Source organism: Dermochelys coriacea, chromosome 20 (assembly GCF_009764565.3).
Source record: "Dermochelys coriacea isolate rDerCor1 chromosome 20, rDerCor1.pri.v4, whole genome shotgun sequence".
Lineage (NCBI taxonomy): Eukaryota > Metazoa > Chordata > Testudines > Dermochelyidae > Dermochelys > Dermochelys coriacea.
This window is the reverse complement of record NC_050087.2, coordinates 11,516,718-11,539,717: the sequence shown is the minus strand read 5'-3', so window position 1 is coordinate 11,539,717 and position 23,000 is coordinate 11,516,718. Positions and strand designations below refer to the sequence as shown.

Here is a 23,000-nt window from a genome sequence, read left to right as displayed (position 1 = left end):
ATGGGAGAAGCTAGGGGTTAGCCAGGGTCTGCATGGGGGAAGCTCCCCACCCTAAAAAACAAAAACCTGTTCCATACTTTTTCCACCCATATCCAACAACCTTCCAAGTTCACACCCAGACTCCTTCCTAGCAATTACTTCCTCTCTCTCAGCTCCTCTGTTATCCCTGGCTCCCTCAAGCCTTTGCATTGCTTCTGAGGGGTGTGGGAAACACAGTTCTGTATTGTAGTTTAAATGAATTATTATCAGAGTTCTGTATTAATATGCCTAGTAAGGAATCTATTCGTCAAAAAACATTTCCTGAATCTTTTTTGTTGTCTGTATTGTTACAGACATACTTGCTAACAGGTATTTTGAAATAAATTACCAAAATAATTGAAACTGGTGTGATTATATTGTGTTATTTTGACAAATAAAATGCAGAATTTTCAAATGTTGTGCACACAATTTTAATTTTTGGTGCAGAATTCCCCCAGGAGTAATACAGGAAGCTCAAATCAATGAAAGCAAATCAGCAGTTAGGCAATGCAGATAGTGGATAAGGGAAGCTAAAGGTATTTATGGCTAGTAGTGTTTTTTAAATATATCAGGAATGAATGAAATCCTAGCAGTAATATAAGTCTGATACTAGACAAGAAGAGTAAAATTATCAGGATGAAGCAGAAAAGGCCAAAGAATGCAATAAACATTTCTGTTCTGAATTCAGAAAGAAGCTGGATTATGTATCTGATAGTGATAATGAAATACTTTCTGTTCCATTAATAACTAAGGAGGACATTAAACAAAAACTTTTAAAGTAAAACATTTTTAAATCTGCAGGAGTGGATAACTTGCATCCAAGAGTATTAAAAGAATTGGCTAAGGAGCTATCTGAACCATTGATGTTGATTTTTAACAGGTCATGGAACGTAAAGGAAGTTCCAGAGGCCTGGAAAAAACTAATGTGTAAAAAGGGTAAAAACTTGAATGGATCTAGAAAACTTTAGGCTGGGCAGTCGGACATAAATCTTGGACAAAATCATGATAAGGCAGATATGAGATGCAAGTCAGTGAAGGATTAAAAGATGCTAGCATAAATAATGCCAGTCAACACTTTTTTTTTTTAAAACAGAACAATCTTGATTTTTGTTTTATGAGATTACAATTTTGCATCCGATGAAGTGAGCTGTCGCTCACGAAAGCTTGTGCTCAAATAAATTTGTTAGTCTCTAAGGTGCCACAAGTACTCCTTTTCTTTTTGCGAATACAAACTAACATGGCTGCTATTCTGAAACCTTTCATGATGCACTGACACAATACACTTAGACATCTGTAAGTGCTGGTAAAAATTAGCACAATATATATTTAAAAAAAATCAATGCAACCTACATAAAAAGGATTAAAACTGGTGAAGTGATAGGTTGTAAAAAGTAATTCTAAATGGGAAGTCAAAATCTAGTAATCTCTAGTGGGAGCCTACATGGATCGGTGATTGGCCCAATGCTATTCAATATTTATATCAATGATGTAAAAAATGACATAAAAATTAATGGAGTGGTAAATAATGATGGGGACAGGTCAGTTGTACAGACGGAGCTAGATAACTTGGTAGGATGGGTTCATTTGAGCAACATGCATTTAAAAAGAGCCACATCTAAGAATAAAGAACATAAATCATACTTGTAGGATGGGTTACTGTATTCTAGAAAGCAGTGACTCTGAAAGAGACTCTGGAGTCATAGTCGAAACCAACTGAACATGAGCTCCCAGTGTGATGCTGTAGCTCAAAGGGTGAACATCATCCTCAGATGTATAAAACAGGGAAATATCAAAGCAGAACTAGGGGTAGTATTATATCGCTATAAAACATTATGAGACCATTACTGAACCCTTTGTACACATCTGGTGTCCAAACTTGAGAAGAATTTGAAAAACGGAAAGAGAATTAAGAATGATTTGTGATGTATGAAAAAACTGCCTTGCAGCAAGAGACTGAAGATGCTCAATCTATTTAGTTTATTGAATAGAAAGTTAAGAGAGGACTTGAACATGGTCTACAAGTACCTACGCGGAGGGGAGATTTCTGATAAGCAGAGGGCTCTTTGATTTAGCAGAAAAAAGGCATAATGAGATCCAATGGCTGGAAGCTGAAGCTAGACAAATTCAAACTAGAAAAAAGGTTCAAATTTTTAACAGTGCGGGGAATTAACCATTTGAATAACTTACCTAGGGGTGTGGATAATTCTCCATCACTTGCAGTCTTGAAGTCAAGACTGAATGTCTTTCTAAAAGATCCACTCTAGCTCAACCAGAAGTTATGGACTGAATGCAAAAAAATTATTAGGTGAAGCTCTCTGGCCTGTGCTATGCAGGAGATCAGACTAGATGATCATAATGGTCTCTTCTGGCCTTAACATCTATGAATCTATGGGGAGAAAAAAGTTGCAGTTTAGTCAGATCTTGAGACCACAATGTGGTCATGCCAGTGGTGCGCAAACTAAGTCAAACAACTGGGGCTCCTTCAAGTTCATGCGATATTTTTTAGTGCATTATGCACAATTAAGAACATCATATCCACCTTTGTTGAGGCTGCAGCCCATTCACTCCATGCCCCCCTCTCCCCCGCAAACAAATTGAGATGTTCATGGAGTGCTACTAAGCTAAGGGCCTTCTACTTGGGGTTATAAGGAGTTGAGGCCTCACCTCTGAGACATACAGCCAGCACAAGGAGAGTGTACTTCACTACAAGACTAAGTGAACTGGGAGATATGGAGCCAGGAAGAAGTTCTATTGCATTAGATTAGATTTCTTAATTTTGTAGGGGCTTTGGAGGAAGTGAATTATCTGGATATACGGACCATAAATTCACAGGGTCCTCTTAGTCTGAGTCAAGTTCACAGGATTGTAGGCTATATTTGATACTTATCTGAAAATCCAAATCAGTGGAAGTAGTAAATTTCTGAGGGAAGGAGCCCAGATCAGCAGAGGTGGCAACTTCTCACAGTTGCCAGCTGGGTTTTCATGTGCACACACTTGCTGTGAAAGGTCGCTGCACACATTGTTTAAACAAAATCTGGGCAGGCAAAGCTGCTCAGGTCACTCCTTGCTCTTATGAGTAACTTTCCATTCCTCACACTGAGCAGCAGACTATCACAGAGAGAAACAGCAGGAAGCTAGACTCTTGCCTCTAGCATAATGGAAACCATGGTGGAAGAGCATGAAGTACTAACAGAAATAGATGTGCAAGAGTTAGCACTCGGTCAGTCCTAAGTCATGAGCTACCCTCCGGTGGATGTATTGCAGATCTCATGAATGACTGCAATCCAGTATGAGTGAAACAACTAAAAAAGGATCCCTTCTGATCGCAATCTGTTAGGGATAGACTACACTGCTGGATGCCTTACAGACCAGACTTTGTAATGCTAGCATAGTAACCAAGGACAGGCTTTCTACTACTTTAGATTGTGGCACCTGTGGCGTGCGCGTGCGCGTGCGCGCGCACACACACACACACACACACACACACACACACACAAGTAGTAGGATAGAAGAGCTTAAAATTAAGTCTGCAGGTGGAGCTTGAGAGGGTGGCAAGGCTTTCAAAAAGGGAGAAAAAGACCTTTGGATAAACAAGCTGGGGCTAGGCCAAAGGGAGAGTCATGATGGAAGGTGGTTGAGCCTTCCTGGTTGAGGCAGTTCAGCATGAAACCTGCAAGGGGAGTTTGGAGAAGGGAGGTGAAAGGAGTCCTGTGCATGCACACACAGAAGTGCTGAGACTTTCTTTTCTCAGGGGGTACCTTATAGCATGCGGGTATGACAGGCAGACATATCCTCCTTGGAATATGTAGGCTCCAAACAGATATACTGGTCTCAGGCACAGACAGACATGAGTGTGACTTTCCCTTGTCACTACAAGCAGGTAGCCACCAACAAGCCACACCTAGAAGGCTCCTTCTTAGAGCAGCTGGTTCCAAGAAAGGTGAGCACTCTGCACAAATTAAAACCACAGACGCAGTGATCCATGAAAACATCAAAGAAAACCTCCAGGAAAAGCACAGCACGACCGATATCCTTTCCAAAGGGATACACGTGTAGGGGATGGCTTTGTTTAAGTGGCATTCCACTTTCAACAGGTGATGCTAAATCATAGAGGACCACTGCTGTGCACATGAATGGGAAGCCTGGGACCATGGTCAGCTCTAAGCACCTGCTGATATTTGCATGCTCTCTTATTAACCATCCAATCAGTCTTTGAAAAACTTTAGTCCACCAATGCTTGGGCTGCAAATGGACATTACAAAACCAACAGGGCTGCCTCTGAGTTTAGCTATGAAGAAGCTCTATCTGCTGCATAAGAGCTTCAGGTTCACTCACATTAGCTAAGTAGTGATTGATTTATTTATCTCTGAGCACAATGGGGGCAGCTCCCTTTTAAACACTGGTTTGGGTTTCTCTTTGAACAATCCAGCAGCCAGCTCAGATTAGGAATTGCTGGATTAGTTCAGACCATCAGTCTCTCTGAGCTGGGATAATCTCCCTGTTCTCCTCGACCATGCATTTACTCTTTAACACCCACTTCTTCCAGCTGCTTTCCAGCCATAGGGGCAAAAGTCCACCTTGTTGGCTCTGCGTTGAATGTCCACAGGGCAGCAGGTAAACAAATGATGCAAATGCACATTTGCTCCTTACACACTACTGCAGTTCAGTGCTGTGCCTATGGAAAATGACACATGGGTTTGGGTAAGGCAGCATAACATCTGTTTTCTATTTCTTCATGATTAACATTCTGCTCTTTTAAATTAAGGTGCAGATCAGTCAAACAGGCAGGCACCATTGCTACTGCATCAGCTGTCCCAGAACAGGAAGAGGTGAAAAGGTACAAGAAGTCTCTAGATTTATATCTAATATGTTTCTTGTATTTAGGGTCAATAGAGAAGGCTTGGGAATGGCTGCTAGATATGAGAGCAGTCCCCAGGACAGAGAAAGGCAACAACCGCCTAGGGGAGGAGAGCTATAGTACGTACTTGAAAGGATATAGATCATGAAGAACACTGAACAAGTGGAGAGGATAAACCATGGGCAACAAAACAACATCCTAGCTAAGTTTATCTCTAGCGAGGAGCAGCTCACATTTCCCTAGTACCTTCCATATCAGAAAAACCTTGAAGTGCTTTACAAGCAATCAGCAAAGATCGCTTTGCCAGCCACTTAAGCACAACCTCCTGTCAGGTGATACTGGCAGCTGTTTAACAGAGCACAATAGGCGAGGGCAGGAAGTGAAGAATACAATAACCACTTGAAAGTGGAGTGGGGGAAATTCAGGGAGGCAGAATAATTCCTCAGTTGGAATTTGACCAAGACACTCCGGTTAACGTTCTTACTCAGAAAAGGCATCGTGGGGTTTTCAGTTACCACCAGGGCCAAGACCTCTTTACATTTCACACAAACATGACAGTTCAAACAGCACAATTTTCCCTTTGAGCCATTGGTTCAGTCCTGACTCAGAACACAAATTTTTTTGCACAACCCTATTTATACCTTGTGTTTTTCCATCCAAATACATGTCCCTAGTTCTTATGGTCTATTGGATCCAACTTAAAACTCTTGCCATGGGCTTGAGCATCAGATATTTCCATCCCCCCCCCCACTTTTATTTTCATTTGTTCAGATGCTTTTACGAGCAATCAGATTTTAAGGTCAGAAGGGACAATTATGATCAACTGGTTTGACCTCCTACATAACCCAGGCCAGAGACCACCACCCAATAATTCCTGCATCCAGCCCATAACTTCTGGTTGAGCTAGAGCAGATCTTTCAGCAAGACAGCTCTTTTCCACTGATACTCTCTAGTTAGTTTTTGTTTGTGTATCATGCATCATGGGAGGTTTACAGGAAAAAGACAGTAGGAAGACTAAGGTCTGGTCTACATCTAAAACTTAGACAGAAAAGGAGTACTTGTTAAATTTGTTAGTCTCTAAGGTGCCACAAGTACTCCTTTTCTTTTTGCGAATACAGACTAACACTGCTGCTACTCTGAAATCTAAAACTTAGGTTGACCTAGAAAAATTCACACCTCTGAGATGTAGTAAAGCCGGCCTAACACCCAGTATAGTCACTGCTAAGATGGAAGAATTCTAGCTACCACCTCGGGAGGGGTAGATTTACTACAGCAATGGGAATAGGCCAGTAGCAATTGACTACACTACAGCGCTACTGTGGCATACCTGAGGTGCTGCTTTTTAGGGCTTTATCTGGCTAATTCCTGTAACACCAGACAACTGACATAACGTATAATAAAATGCTAAAAGAAATTAGTGTCTTTCTATCTTCTGCAGAAGCTGAGCTGCAGGTCCTGACAAACAAAGTGTATCCTGACAACAGGGGCCCTGCCACCAGAAATTTATGATTTAAATGTAGGGTTTAATAGCGAGCTAGTCCCTGCCTGGAGAGAGGCTTCTCAAATAACCAGAGCCAACACCAGTCAGATTTTTTCCAGGATCCACATGTGGAAGGGGACAGGAAAGAAACAGGAATTCTGTTCTGAAATGGTCCAGGGACAGGTTTGATGCATCTCAGCTAAGCCTTATGATTCCACAGCAACTGTAACTCCCAAGAGGCAGTGTGAGTTAGTAGTTAAAATCAGAGGAATGGCAGACAGGAAATCTGGGTTCTATTCCTGACCTGCCACTGATCCTTTTAGTAACCTTTGACAAGTCAGCTTGCCTCCCTGTGCCCTTAATTACCCACCTGTAAAATGGAGATTGGATGCTGGGTTGTTGTATAATACCCACCTTCATAAGGGGCTTTGAGATGAAGAGTGCTATGCAGTGCAAAGTCATATACTTTACAAGCATAAATTCAACAGCAGACATAGCAAAACATAAAATACTATCTATCCCAAAGGAGCAGCTGTATGAAACTCTTCACGTGCTGGCTTTTGGGGTTATCAATTGCAAACTACAGTGTCCCATTAACTTTTTTTTGCAGTGACAAAAATTTGTATATTATGGAATGAGTGTAAAAAAACTTCCAGAAGTCTCTCACCAGAGAGATTTGTTAGGTAACTCCTTCTCCTGACACTGAGTGCTAGAGGTCTTGAAGGAGCCATTTTAAAATTCAGTTGGACTCAAACTAATTAAAAGATTTACTCAAATTCTCAGAAAGTAGATTTCTGTACTTAGGGACAAAGAGTCCTGTGGCTTATAGACTATGCATCTGACGAAGTGGGTATTCACCCATGAAAGCTCAAGCTCCAATATGTCTGTTAGTCTATAAGGTGCCACAGGACTCTTTGCTGCTTTTAGAGATCCAGACTAACACGGCTACCCGTCTGAAGCTTGTACTCAGGGAGCGAGTGCTGTAAATTGGGGTGGATACTCTGTGTTCTCTATGCATAATCAAGAGGCTTTGTTTCCTATTTAAATGCAACACTCAAATCACTCTTAACTCTGAAGTTGTGACTACCACAGACGTAATGCTGGGTGTGTGTTAGTTACACTTCAAGTTTTTCAAGCCCTAAATATAGGCCTTAGCTTTCCAGATTAATCCCCCTTTTCTGAGATCCCACTGACCCAGCACACTAGTAATGAGACTATAAAACAGAATAAAGTAAGCAATATTTAAATCCAAGAGATAGCTTTTAAAGGATTTGCCATATTCTTGCCATGGTTTCAGAGCAACAAGGCTTGTCGCTGGATTTTCCCCACAGCCGTATCATTTAACACATACACTTTGGAGAAAACAAGCTGATCGGGGTTTAAATAAGAAATGGAAGTGCAGGAAACTATTCCACTCAGGCTCCAGTACGGTACTAATCACTGTGGGACCTCAGTGCTTTCCGAGATGGCAAGACATTTCTTTACTGTTTCTTTGACCAAACACAGGAGTCTCATTTTATTTCTGTACTTCATGGGACAGGTTTTTGAATAGTTTTTGACACTGTAGCAGCATCAGATGGATGAATCCGATTGTAAGGATTCCGTGCAGTAGCTTCAGTATTCACATGATTGTAGCAGTAGCTTTCCTTTAAGCAAAGCTTAAATGTTACGCTCTAAGTGGAGTATACTTTGGAGGGCCCAGAGCATGACACAGTAAGGTTGGCTTTGTATTGGGAAGTCAAGAGAATGCTATTTTTATGGAGAAAGATTCACACTGGATCACACAGTTGAACAGTTCAACTATCATGGCACAAAGTGACAGGTAGATTGGGGTAGGTAATTTTTTCCTGGACTTTGATAAAAGCCAAACAGTTGGCAATGCTCTGAGGCTGATGGGGTGTGATGTGTGCAGTGGTCAAAATTTAGCAGGAAACATTTTCAATTTAGGTACTGGGTCTACATTTCTTCCTAAAGGTGACTGTAATGGCATAACAATTGAGATAGGAATCAACACTAATATTAGCAATACTGGCCCTAATTAATATGCCTGAACTTAGAACATTGGATCAATCACCCTCATTTCTTGTTTGCATTTACTCCTGTTTATTGGAATGGCCTGGGGACAGCTGGATTTTGGATAACTGGGTGTTCGAATAAGCAGAAGTGCTATTAATTAACATTGGGCTACTTGAGGGATACTTTTCAGAGTGGTAGCCGTGTTAGTCTGTATCAGCAGAAAGAACGAGGAGTACTTGTGGCACCTTAGAGACTAACAAATTTATTTGAGCATAAGCTTTTGTCGGCTAAAGCCCACTTCATCAGAAGCATGCAGTAGAAAATACAGTAGGAATACACACTTACACACACAACATGAAAAAATGGGGGTTGCCATACCAACTCTTAATGAGACCAATCAATTAAGGTGGGCTATTATCAGCAGGAGAAAAAAAAAACTTTTGTAGGGATAATCAGGATGGCCCATTTCAAACAGTTGACAAGAAGGTGTGAGTAATAGTAGGGGGAAAATCAGCATGGGGAAATAGGTTTTTAATTAGTGTAATGACTCATCCACTTCCAGTCTTTATTCAAGCCTAATTTAATGGTGTCCAGTTTGCAGATTAATTCCAGTTCTGCTGTTTCTTGTTGGAGTCTGTTTTTGAAGTTTTTTTGTTGAATAATTGCGACTTTTAGGTCTGTAATTGAGTCTCCAGGGAGATTGAAGTGTTCTCCGACTGGTTTTTGAATGTTATAATTCTTGACGTCCGATTTGTATCCATTTATTCCTTTGCTTAGAGACTGTCCGGTTTGGCCAATGTACATGGTAGAAGGGCATTGCTGGCACATGATGGCATATATCACATTGGTGGATGTGCAAATGAACGAGCCTCTGATAGTGTGGCTGATGTGATCAGGTCCCATGATGGTGTCCCTTGAATAGATATGTTGACAGAGTTGGCAATGGGTTTTTTTGCAAGGATAGGTTCCTGGGTTAGTGTTTTTGTTGTGTGGTGTGTGGTTGCTGGTGAGTATTTGCTTCAGGTTGGGGGGCTGTCTGTAAGTGAGGACTGGCCTGTCTCCCAAGATCTGTGAGAGTGAGGGCTTGTCTTTCAGGATAGGTTGTAGATCCTTGATGATGCGCTGGAGAGGTTTTAGTTGGGGGCTGAAGGTGACGGCTACTGGTGTTCTGTTACTTTCTTTGTTGGGCCTGTCCTGAAGATGTCATCAATGTAGCACAAGTAGAGTAGGGGCGTTAGGTGGACTCAGGAGACGAGAGCTGAGGAAGTGTTGTTCTAATGCCCCTAATCTACTTGCGCTACATTGATGACATCTTCATCATCTGGACCCATGGAAAAGAAGCCCTTGAGGATTCCACCAGGATTTCAACAATTTCCATCCCACCATCAACCTCAGCCTGGACCAGTCCACACAAGAGATCCACTTCCTGGACACTATAGTGCTAATAAGCAATGGTCACAATGGTTCCACCCTATTCTGGAAACCTACTGACTGCTATACTTACCTACATGCCTCCAGCTTTCATCCAGACCATACCGCACGATCCATTGTCTATAACCAAGCTCTAACACACAACCGCATTTGCTCCAACCCCTCAGACAAACACCTACAAGATCTCTATCAAGCATTCTTACAACTACAATACCCACCTGCTGAAGTGAAGAAACAGATTGACAGAGCCAGAAGAGTACCCAGAAGTCACCTACTACAGGACAGGTCCAACAAAGAAAATAACAGAACGCCACTAGCCGTCACCTTCGGCCCCCAACTAAAACCTCTCCAGCACATCATCAAGGATCTACAACCTATCCTGAAGGACAATCCCTCACTCTCCCAGATCTTGGGAGACAGGCCAGTCCTTGCTTACGGACAGCCCCCCAATCTGAAGCAAATACTCACCAGCAACCACACACCACACAACAAAAACACTAATCCAGGAACCTATCCTTGAAACAAAGCCCGTTGCCAACTCTGTGTCCACATATCTATTCAAGGGACACCATCATAGGACCTAATCACATCAGCCACACTATCAGAGGCTCATTCACCTGTGCATCTGCCAATATGATATATGCCATTATATGCCAGCAATGCCCTTCTACCTTGTACATTGGCCAAACCGGACAGTCTCTAACAAAAGAATAAATGGACACAAATCAAACGTCAAGAATTATAACATTCAAATACCAGTCGGAGAACACTTCAACCTCCCTGGACACTCAATTATAGACCTAAAAGTCGCAATTATTCAACAAAAAAAACTTCAAAAACAGACTCCAACGAGAAACAGCAGAACTGGAATTAATCTGCAAACTGGACACCATTAAATTAGGCTTGAATAAAGACTGGAAGTGGATGAGTCATTACACTAACTAAAAACCTATTTCCCCATGCTAATTTTCCCCTACTGTTACTCACACCTTCTTGTCAACTGTTTGAAATGGGCCATCCTGATTATCCCTACAAAAGTTTTTTTTTCTCCTGCTGATAATAGTCCACCTTAATCGATTGGTCTCATTAAGAGTTGGTATGGTAACCCCCCCTTGTTCATGTTCTCTTTCTGTGTGTGTGTGTAGATCTATATCATCTATATAGCTTCCTACTGTATTTTCTTCTGCATGCATCTGATGAAGTGGGCTTTAGCCGACGAAAGCTTATGCTCAAATAAATTTGTTAGTCTCTAAGGTGCCACAAGTACTCCTCGTTCTTTTTGAGGGACACTGTTTTGAATAATTAGGACTTTTGGATAATTTGTATAATTAGAATTACACTGAAAATCCAAAGTGAAGGTCAGGGTCTCCCATTTTTTAAAATCTGTCTTCACTGAGAGTGATTTGCTACTGAAAGGCTTTTGAAGCAACTTAGCTAACTGAGGCACCTTCCCTTTCCATTCATTTAATTTATTAACAAGAATACATGTACATTCTGGGAGTAGGGCTAACTTTTAACAAGATCAACACAACATTCTAAGTAAACAAACTGCACATAATAGAAAAGCATCTCTGCAGTCTTTCATGGAACCTGTGGCTTGAAGCTGCTGAAGTGCCAGCCAAAGACAGTAACATTTCTAAGACACTAAAACTACTTATGAGCGTATGTAAGAGTTGCACCTAAGCAGTGCATCATAGCACTGTGTCTATGACAAGCCCATAGCTCACATCTTACTAGCAGCCAGTCACAATCACAAGGCTATATGTATCTATTGTGATTTGACTTGCCAAGTAGAGCTGTGTTTTTCAGATAAATTATCTATATTCATCTTCAAGAATCCTTTTAGACACAGCTAGGGTACGAGGAGCATGCCAGCACACCCTACATTGCGTGCTCCTTATTTTAACTAGAGACAGCTAAGGTGACTGCTAAGTTTGGAATTCCAGTGACCATCCTTTTTTCATCTGTTTCAAGGACTTTGAGAAAGTTGTCAGGATATTATTGCAGTGGTAGGAGTCAGCAGAAAGTGCTGTCATACACAGCCTTAGAAGTCCCTTTTATCGAGTTTTTAGTCTTTGAAGAAATGTTGTATTATTGTTAGTTTTGTCCTTGGAGAGAAGCTGTGGCAGATAGGAGCGTTTTTTGGTTTTATTCTCTGCATTTGGAGTGAATTCTTGGGATAGAGAAGCTTCCTGGGAACTGGGCTGGGATTTCTGGAAGAAGGGATTGCCTGCATGCTGTATGTGACTGCCTCTGCTCCAGAACTGGTGTGCATGGGTAGATAAAGCAATGCACACCTAGGATAGACCCAGACTCTGCATCAGTAGTTTCTCTTCCACTGGGAAGCAGACTTGCAAGGTCCAGAGTTCTGCCACCATTCAGCAGAAGGGCTACCCATAGATGGGTGTTGGAAGACTCAGACTCATAGACTTTAAGGCCAGAAAGGACCATCACGATCATCTAGTCCAGTGGTTTTTAGCCTTTTTTCATTTGCAGACCCCTAAAACATTTCAAATGGAGGTGAAGACCCCTTTGGAAATCTTAGACAGTCTGTGGACCCCCCAGAGGTCCATGGACCACAGGTTGAAAACTACTGATCTAGTCTGACTTGCACGTTGCAGGCCACAGAACCTCCTCCATCCACTCCTGTAATAGATCCGTAACCTCTGGCTGAGTTACTGAAGTTCTCAAATCTTGATTTAAAGATTTCAAGTTCAAATCCACCATTTACTCTAGTTCAAACCAGCAAGTAACCTGTGCCCCAAGCAGAGGAAGGCAAAAACCTCACTGTGCAACAGCACTGATATAATCTGATTTTGTATCCAGGAACCTGACAGAAGTAGCCAGGCAGGCTATCCTGGTCTCTGTTTAAGGCACTGGATGGAGATTTGGGAGGTTTTGGGTTCAATTCCAGGCTTTGCCATAGACTCCATGCAAGCCCTTGGAGGAGTCACTTATAGGGTGACCAGACAGCAAATGTGAAAAATCAGGATGGGAAGTGGGGGGTAACAGGAGCTTATATAAGACAAAGTCCCAAATATCGGGACTGACCCTATAAAATCAGGACATCTGGTCACCCTCGTCACTTAGTACCTCTGCACCTCAATTTCCTTAACTGTAAAACAGGCATACTAATCCTTGCCAATATGAAAGGCATGTCACAAGGATAAATTAATGTTTGGAAGGTGCTCAGACGCTGCAGCAGTGGGAGCCATTTTACCAAAGGGAGGCACAGAAAGATCCTGCCACTTTTTGGACTGCACTTCAGAACATGAGATTACATGTGTTGAAATTTGTAGGGCAGCCACTGGTTCCCTACAGCCAGAATTCTGGAATTAAGATTGCAATAGACTGCTCTGGTGAATGCTCTCTAGCCCTTTCCGATGTTAACGGGAGCTGCAGTTCTAGATTAATGCACCCACAGTTTCAGATAGATATTTTTAAAAACCAGGACATTGGGTTTCTGTCACTTGCATCCACTAATCTGGGTGAGTTTACCAGCAACCAGTTTTGTTTGGGGTGGCTGATAGTTACTTTGAGCACTTACTTGTCCCTCAGAGTTATGTTAGACTCAGAGAGAGTGCAGCAGATGGGGCAAATGCACATCTTCTCAGGCCATGGACTCTACTCACACCTGAGTGCTAGTAGAATTAATAAATAACTGGAAGCCACTGAACTGGTCCCAGTGGCTTCAACTTTGCCATTTCTCCCTCCTATCCAAGTTCTGCCGAGTGAGGAAAAAACTGGGCCAACTCTCATTCCAGGTTTATAGGTTTAGTGACAGAAACCTAATTCCATGCAGGAGATTGGTCCTTCTAATAAAAAAAATAAAATAAAAAAAAATCCTTCCCTTTCAAATACAGGTGACCGCTCCTAAGTGGTAAGACATGGATCTCTCCACAGGAGCTTTCAAGGTTGTGCTGTGTGTGAAGAGAAAGGCAGGTTCTTTTGTCTATTGCTCCACCACCACAGATCTATTTGCCTGCTCAAAAGCCAGTGTCAGGTTTCATTGGCACAGCTCAAGCTTCAGTTTATCGCAAGACACAGGGATAACAATGTCTGGATGGAGATTAATAACAAGGAGCCCAATTCTGCCACCTTTATTCATGCTGAGTAGAACCTTGCTCTGCAAATTGTCCCCTCCTTTGAATTCTACTCAGTGTAAGGATGGCAGGATCTGGCCTTAGATTAGCAGTAAATACACTTTCCAGCTTGCAAGGTAAGTTCAGGACTTGCTTACCGTCTCGGAAGGACTGCATGGACTCGTCTCCCCACGCAGGTGGGAACGGGGATAAAGGAGATCTTGGAATGCTGCATTCGGACATGGGGGTCATGCTTTTTCGGTGTCCAAACCCGTGCATCTCTCTCTCTCGATTTGGGGATGAAGGCTCCGTTCCTACTGCAGATTGCAGCATAGGGTGTTGGGATGAATTGGCCAGCAGCTCCTTTAAGATGTTAATTGGGGAGATGGTGAGCTCCCAGTTGGTGATACCGAAGTCCCTCAGGTGGGCTCTGGCATGGCTGGACAGACCGGCACGTGTATCAAAACCAGCCCCACAGAACTCGCATCGCATTAAACTGAAAGTACTTGGGTCAAAGTTGGCAACTGTGAAAAGAAGGACAATTTGTCAGCATCATCCAGGAGCAGCTAACCAATATTAAAAGCACCTAACAAATATTTCCAGACGTGGGAAGCCCAAGGGAGGACTTTACTGCACATAACATGGTAAAAGCCACAGCCAGGTGGTAATGCCAAAAGAGAAAAGCTTAATCAGATGAAAAAGCCATGAATGGATATTGTATTGTGACAAGACACTCCAAGATTCAGGCCAGCTACCATAATATACATACCCATCCTCAGTGGGAGGAATTAAAAAAAAAAAAAGTTAAAAAAAGTTTAAAAAAAAAAGTAAATAACAATAAATTGAATACATACTACCTTTTTTCTTCTTCTTTTGGAAGGAAAATTTTTGCTCAATAGCTTTCACTTCTTCTGCTGAGATGAAATGACGGACATTGTAGCTCACACCCACCCTGTTCAGGTGTCCCCGCACATGGTTGGCTAGGCCAATCCCATTGTGAAACCTGTCAGGACAATATGGGCATTTCCTCTCTTCGTTCTTCAGCATGGACGAGTCTGTATCCAAGAGGTCATCTAGCTCTAGGGAACCCTCTAGAGGGGAGTCCAGCAAGAGAATATCTAAGGGGAGGGACTCGTCCATCATGAACTCCCTGGAAGGAGCTGCTATTTTCTTCTTGTACAGCTTCCCCTTTGGCCGCTTTGTCTTCTGGGGATGAAGGTTCATCTCCTCTAGAAGGACAACAGGGACCATTTTCCGTAACTGGTACTGCTGTTCTTCCGATGCTATAGAAGAGTCTGTTGCTTTCAATGTGTCTCTGAAAGTCCTCTTGAGGGCCAAAGCAGACTGAGGAATAGCAAAGGGTTTGAAGCGACTATTCTCAGTCAAATCTATTTCCGTGGTTAAAGAAATTTCCTCTTCCATGCTCCCAACATCATTTGCCAATGCCCATTTGTGCCTGAGCTCCTCCAGCTCCCCTGGGTGACTCCTGACATTGTCCCCGTCACTCTCAAGGTGGTGTACTGTGCTTTTTTTTTCCATTTGCTGCAGGGCCAACTGAGAATAAACTTTTGCTGAGGTAAGGGTGGACAGCCCTAAGTTTTTGTGCAGGGCACCGTACGGGGCTGCTTTTCTGGTGTGAAACCCTGATGTCTGGAAGTCCTTTTTATTAGTTCCATTGCTTTTATTGAGTCTCTGGTGACCCATGGCAAAGTTATGGACAGATTCATAATGGGATGTGCTTTCTCGGTGAGGCTGGGGAAACAGTCTCTCGGCTTTGCCAAAATAGTCCGTCTCTGAAAATCGGCCTGGCCTAGTGGGGCTGTAGGCATCCCTGCTAGTTCCGGGCTGATTAGAGTCCTCTTCAAAAGTCTCTGTGTCCCAGGGAAGATGGGAATGGGCATATTTCATGTGTTCCTTTAGGATATTTTCATTGGGAGCAGGGAAGCTGCAGAGCGTGCAGGTGCTGAGTCCTTTACTGCTGCTGTGTGGCTGCACCTGCACAGGGGTGTGTTTGTTTGGTTTGAAGTGTTTGTAGATGTTGTGCACCGGGCTGTCATGCATTTCTCCACTGCCAACTCTGCCAAAGAGATTCACATTCTTCATACTTTGGTCCTTCCTCTCCTTGACGTGCATCTTGGCATGCTGGACGAAGATCTTAGAGGAGTTGGTTCCAAAAACACACTTGGGGCACTGCAGCCGGGCTTCTCGACCTTCATCTGAAAACTCATTGAGCTTCTGGATTTCTTCAATGATTTTCTCCCTGGACTCCTGATGAAGCCTCTTGTGCTGCTCCAGAGAGCCAGGGTCCCCAAATGCCCATCCGCATTCATTACAGGAGAACTGACACTGACCCCCAACTGCATCTCTGTCTTGGTCCTGCCCTGGTCCCCGGTTATGCTGAAGCATGTGATCCATCAAGTGTTCCTTTTTCTTAAAGTAAATGCTGCATTCAATGCATGTGTACACAGTGGGATCCTCCTCCTGGCCAAGCTCGTCCTTTCCATGCTCCTCTAGCAAGACACTGCACACATACGGCCTCATCTCTATGTCATAGGAGCTGCAGGGAGTCGGTTCTAGAGACATCAGTGGGATTCGCTCCACAGAGTCTTCAGCGTTTACGGTCCAGGACTGTTTGCTGACAGCAAGATCTGCATTTATCTGGAGGCTTGGCTTTTGCAATGTCCACTCTGCAGCATTAAGAGAACTCAAGTCACTCAAACTGGCCTCCATTTCCAGCCCCGTCCTGTGGGAGGATACACTCTCCACTGTTTTCGACTTGCTCAAGACAGGGTTTAGCGTTTTTCTGAATACCGGCAGAGTCAATGGACGAGGCACTTCGTGCATGGCCTGTCCCCTGGAGGATAAGTTAGTTGCTACATCTGTTGGCTTGTTTATGTCTTTATAGTGAGGACTCGGACTCTCATTGTGCCCAGAAATCCAGTCAAACCTCTGAATGCACTTCTTTTTTTTATCTAAGTGCTCTTTGCTGAAGGCTTCAAGTTGCTTTGGTTCATTTTTATGATATTTTTCCTCTCCACTAACAGACCGTACTCCAGGACAAGGGATGGAAGTTTCTGCTGTAGCCTTGTGAGTGTTCAAGTCCTCAGAGTTGCTCTCCAGTTGATCAGTGTCCATCTGCACAGTATTTACAATCTTGGACTCCACTGTAAATGTGGACTCCATTGAATGTGAAGGATTTACACACTGCACTTCCTTTAAGCCTGCTGAGTCCTTCAAACCGGAGAGTCTTTCTAAAGTGCTTTCTTCTCTCAAGTCACCTCCTCTTGTCTCCAGAGTGGAACAATCCCATGATGTGCTGCCAGACACAGTCATGCTTCTTAGCTCTGCTGAACCCCTGGAATCTGCTCTGTAAAACCCTTTCTTGAGTTCTACAAGTTCTTCATTCCTGGTGCTGCAAATAATTTTTGACATTTATTAGCTGGTTAAAGGATATGAACCAACACTTCTGTTTACATAAAACACATCACTTCATTTTCATAGTTTTTAAAGTCAGAAGGGACTATTAGATCATCTAGTCTGAGCTCCTACATAATAAATGCCAGAGAACGTCACCAAGCTTCCCCTGTATGTAGCCCATTTAAAATTAACAAGGCTGATCTGTTAATCTTAGAATATCAGGGTTGGAAGGGACCTTAGGAGGTCATCTAGTCCAACCCCCTGTTCAAAGCAGGACCAATCCCCAACTAAATCATCCCAGCCAGGGCTTTGTCAAGCCTGACCTTAAAAACTTCAAAGGAAGGAGATTCCACCACCTCCCTAGGTAACGCATTCCAGTGCTTCACCACCCTCCTAGTGAAAAAGTTCTTCCTAATATCCAACCTAAACCTCCCCCACTGCAACTTGAGACCATTACTCCTTGTTCTGTCATCTGCTACCACTGAACAGTCTAGATCCATCCTCTTTGGAACCCCTTTCAGGTAGTTGAAAGCAGCTATCAAATCCCCCCGCATTCTTCTCTTCCACAGACTAAACAATCCCAGTTCTCTCAGCCTCTCCTCATAAGTCACGTGTTCCAGCCCCCTAATAATTTTTGTTGCCCTCCACTGGACTCCTTCCAATTTTTCCACATCCTTCTTCTAGTGTGGGGCCCAAAACTGGACACAGTACTCCAGATGAGGTCTCACCAATGTCGAATAGAGGAGAATGATCACGTCCCTCGATCTGCTGGCAATGCCCCTACTTATATAGCCCAAAATGCCATTGGCCTTCTTGGCAACAATGGCACACTGTTGACTCATATCCAGCTTCTCGTCTACTGTAACTCCTAGGTCCTTTTTTTGCAGAACTGCTGCCTAGCCATTCGGTCCCTAGTCTGTAGTGGTGCATGGGATTCTTCCGTCCTAACTACAGGAATCTGATATATACTCAAATATACTAAGGACGGAAAGGACCTATTAGGCTGCCTATTCCACTTTCTCCTTCTCCCTCCCAATGCCACGTGCAAGATGAATCTCTTTTGCATATCCTCAAGGACTTGGTCCAGTTGTGTTTCAAAGACTCCAATAGCGTTAGCATCTTCCCTAGAGAGGCTGACTCACATATTAGAAGTGACCCTGTTAGAAAGGGTTTCCTGAAGTCCAGCTGAATGTTTCCATCATCACTTCTTGGATTCCTGCCTCAATCCACTTAAACAAAATTTTCCCTTTCCCCTCTCAAAAATCCACCCCATCCTCTGCAGAGACCTTTGGGACAGAGGCTCCTAGACAGTTCTATCCCTCTTTCTACCAAGCTGCCCATGGACATTTGCTGTTGTGGGAGGACACATATTTTATTATGAGGCCAAACAGGAACCAGTGAGGCTTTCATAGAGCTTAATGGACAGTGCAGACATGGCCCCGAGCACTCTGCCTTTTGGATCCATAAATTCCTTGGTTAGAAGGGACCATTATGATCATTTTGTCTGACAGCCTGTGTAACACAGGCCAGATAACTGCACTGCAATAATTCCTAGAACAGAGTTTTTAGAAAAACATCCAATCTTGATTTCAAAATGGTCAACGATGGAGAATCCACCAAGATCCTTGGTAAACTGTTCCAGTCATTAATTATTCTCCTGTTAAAAATTTACATCTTATTTCCAGTCTAAAGTAGTCTAGCTTCAACTGCCAGCCATTGGATCATGCTTCAAACTTTCTCTGCTAGATTGAAGGGCCCATTATTGTTCCCTATGTAGGTACTTACAGACTAATCAAATCACCCTTTAACCTTCTCTGAGTCCAGACATAGGAGCCTGGGGCTCCTCACCAGTGGCTTGTTCAGAGGAAAGCTCTACTGGTTGGCAGCTCTCTAGAGGAAGTGTGAGAAATTAGGATCCATTTTGCTCCTCTTTATTGTTTTTTGTTTCTCCAGCTTCAATGTTCTGTACAGGGGCCACAAGCCAAGGGGGGGCAGGAGCAGCAGGTCAGCTTACAGAGAAGTTTTTGGCTAATTCCATCCTCTCACACCTTGGTGGGGCCTCAAAGTAGAGAGAATACACCCTAAAAAGGTTCTTCCCCACACCTACTCTTTTTACACTGGGGCACAGGATAGGATAGTGCTAACTGTCTGCAAGGATCTTGAGGGCTGCATCTCATCTGCATTAAGTGGAGCAGGGCACTGCTGCTAAGGCAGTTGCAGTCTTGCGGGGAGACATTACAATCTCCATCATTCACAGATGATCCCTATGGCACTTGTACCAGTTTTGAAAGGGTCGAAGGCTTTTTATTGCCAACATGGCTGCTGGTAAGAAGGGGAAGGAGAGGGGCAGATGCCCAAAGGTACTAGGGTTCGAGAAGCAGTGCCTATAAGTCAGCTATGGCTAAAATTTCAACCCTTGGGGCAGAGGTAGTGCAGAGATCTAAAAAGAGGTGCCTGTGGATGCTACATGAGGGCAGCTGCGGATCAGATCGGGCTCCTTTTCCCTTTCTGCCAGTGACCAGCTGCTGAACTGCTCTGAGCCACTCCTACTCCCTCTGCAAATACAAGAATAATTATTCTACCCACCTTTACAAAGTGCTTGGAGATCTATGGATGAAAAAAAGCTAGGCAAGTGTCTTTATTAAAATGGAGGTGCAGATGGTGGAAACCAAGGTCCCAGCAGGTTTTGATTGAGAAAGAGCATTGCATGCTGAGAGCGATATTTCTGATGGCAGCTATCAGAGATACTGCTTCACAGACCATTGGGTTTAGCACAGACAGTGGAAAAGGCAGTACAGTGACAGCCATACAGACTCCAGGCCTCTGTACAGCCAGAGAGCAAGGTAAGATTCCGCCACACACCGGCTTCTGCCAATATACCTTATTCCTGGATTATCAAGGACTACACTTGAATCTCCATGGCCTACTCAGTCCTCGGCTTCCCTGTCATCAGTGACAAACATGGCAGTGATTGTGTGATGCGGACGCTTGTCAAACAACATCTGGGTTGAGATCTCCCCTTGTTCAGTTCATCTCAGCCACCAAATACTAATAGCTTTGGCTCATTACAAACCTGGTTCAGTGGAAACCCCCTGAATTTCTTTTATCAATCAATCGAGTCATCCAATACACCACCTCTCTCTCGTTCCAAACCTTCCTCATAGAAAAGCACTGACTAAGACTTCCACTTGCCCCTTATGATGTGCACTGGGGCCAGAGAACCTAACAAACAGGGGACTCAAATGCCTCCAAATGCAGAGGTGACCAGACATGATAAAAACCACAACAGTCTCAAGTCTATGAGACAGGATAGCTTTATCTAACAGGTCATGTTCTACTGAAGTGAGAACAAAGCACCTTTGTTGGCTAAGATAGAACAGCTGCCAAGCCCATAAAATTCCCACACAGCACTGCTGTTTTCTGTTTTAAGAAACCTCTTCTCTCCACCAATTCACATCCATTTTTCCAGCTTAGTAAAATCCTTATTTTACCCAAGCAAAATAACTGCTGGTTGGAAGAGAGTTTCTTTATGGTCTCCAAGGAAAGATGATTACCATATGCACTGCAAATCCCATGTGTATTATTAAGAATAACTCAATAAGAAAACTCCTAGCCCAGGAAGGATCAGAACACTGAGCAACACTGATACAAAAATAAACCCATTAAAATGTGCTGGGCACTAGTTATGTTGCATAAGCAGGATAAAAGAGGGGGATTCGGAGCAGGTCAGTGGTCCGTACTGCCCTGCAGAATTATCATTCAGTGCCACAATGTGGGACATACAATATCTGACATACTTTCTCCATCGTGTTCCACAGTTACTCCCTGAACATCTCTCAATCAACCTTAAATCTCTGTTAGACTGCCAGCCTCCTGGGAGATAATGGCTGTAGGCAGGCCCCCAGTGGCCATCATAGTGGCACTGGGAGAGGAATGGTAGACTACCTGGCCTCAGACACCCCCGCAGGAGGTGATGTGCATGCAGGCAGCTGGAGGATATGGGGGAAGAGCAAAACAAGAAAAAGCAAAAGACTGAATGGCAGGTCATGCACCCCATTCCCTCCCAAAAGCCACTTGTAGCATGTTATCATGGGAAACACAGGTCACTTGAGAGGTGTAATCGGGCGAACTGGGTTTGATTCCTCATCCTAGTCTTATACTTTAAGACTGAGAATGTTGCACGGGTTGGGCTTGGAGGCCCAATGATGTCATCAAGCAGGACACCTGGGTTGGACTGCATTCAGCCCTGGCCTGGCAAGCGTGAGTCAGAGTAAGATGCCCACCGTTGCTCAACAGCAAGGAGCGGCACTGGCTGGCTCCAAAGGGGAGTGCCTCTTTGGCCAGGAAGGATAATGATGGCAGGGGGAGGGGACATCCTTAGGGCTTTACTACCTACAAGCTCAGTTGAAAGCGAAAGTCCTTGGGATCGGTTCAGTGGCAGTGACACAAATGTGTGATTTATCCCAGGAGTATCAGCACTTACCAGAGTTCGTTTCTGTGAGGCGTGGTCGGGACAGCACCACAGAGGGCAGGATCGGGCTCATCTGCAACAGAGAAAAGGAAAGCTTCAGTCGATCAGGGCCCAATCTTGGCTTCTTTACTGCCATTTGGAATAATGTCATTTTGTGTTAAAAAGCTTTCCTGGCAGATAATCGCCCCCCTCCTCTGCTTCCGCTGTGCCTCCTCCCCTTCTGCAGCCGGGTTGAGATTACTGCAGCATTTCTAACCCACACTTAAGAGGGTTTAATCCTGTGCACCAATGATTTGATGTATAATCATTCTTGCAGTAAGCAGTTTAAAATAAAAATGCACATGCTTCAATGCCTGGCTCCCACGCACCCTCTCCTGAGAGGGGCACCCAGTCCATTTGAAGTCAAACAACTGGATGGTGGTTGATTTTTTGCGAAGAACCCTTGCAAAGGGAACCTTGTGAAAATGATGGAACCTGTGCAGGATGTCACACAGTAACACAGTGACATGCCCTCTGCTGCCCTTGCACTGGAGTGACCTGCCCTTAGGCTAGAGGTATCCATTCAAAATGCTGATGCAAAGGATCATTGTCCTAGCCCAGTGGTTCTCAACCTATTTATTTTATTGTGGGCCACATGTTATGTGGGCCGAATCAAATGCTACCTCTAGGGCCCTGAGGATGTCACATGGGCCGCAGCTCTGTGCTGATTGGGCCGCAGGCTGAGAACCACTATCCTAGCCTATTGCTTTGACCATGTCATCCCTCTCTAAGCTGCTTGTCTTCACTTCCATGGCCCTTTGTGGCCTATCCCCACAGCCTACTTATCTCCCATTCAGTATCAAAAGGTCTACTCTCGCCTCTGATCAACCCACGATCATAGTCTCCATCACCCACTTGTTAAATTTTCAAATAGCACCTTTGTGCTTTCTCCCATGCTGCCCCACATGCGCCCCATAAACACCCACAAAACTAACTCATTATACTCCTTCAAATCTCTCCTTTGCCATGATGCCTACAAAAACGTCACAACAGTTAGGCCGCTGGTGTGCTGAAAGCCCTGCCCATCAAGCTGATCACAACTGTCTCATTGTTTCCTTATGCCGCCCCATCTGTCTGTATCCACCTGTTATCTCTTCTCTTATACTTGGACTGTAAACTCATTAGGGCAGGGACCATCTTTTTGTTCTACGTTTGCACAGTATAGCGGGGTCCTGGACTGTGACTGGG

General features: G+C 43.8%; 1 protein-coding gene across 12 annotated transcripts in view; it reads right to left on the bottom strand.

Moving 5' to 3' along the window:
• WIZ (WIZ zinc finger) overlaps positions 1–23,000 on the bottom strand; it is a 146,974-nt gene that overhangs the window by 41,144 nt on the left and 82,830 nt on the right. For 5 of the 12 annotated variants that reach the window (XM_038378373.2, XM_043506251.1, XM_038378369.2 and 2 more), the window contains 3 exons: positions 21,786–21,846; positions 14,740–17,297; positions 14,044–14,409 (listed from right to left, as the gene is read on the bottom strand). In XM_038378373.2, coding sequence (XP_038234301.1) covers positions 14,044–14,409; positions 14,740–17,297; positions 21,786–21,846 — 2,985 coding nt within the window. The remainder of the gene's footprint in view (positions 1–14,043; positions 14,410–14,739; positions 17,298–21,785; positions 21,847–23,000) is intronic. The other 7 variants (XM_038378371.2, XM_043506244.1, XM_043506248.1 and 4 more) reach the window with 4 other exon arrangements.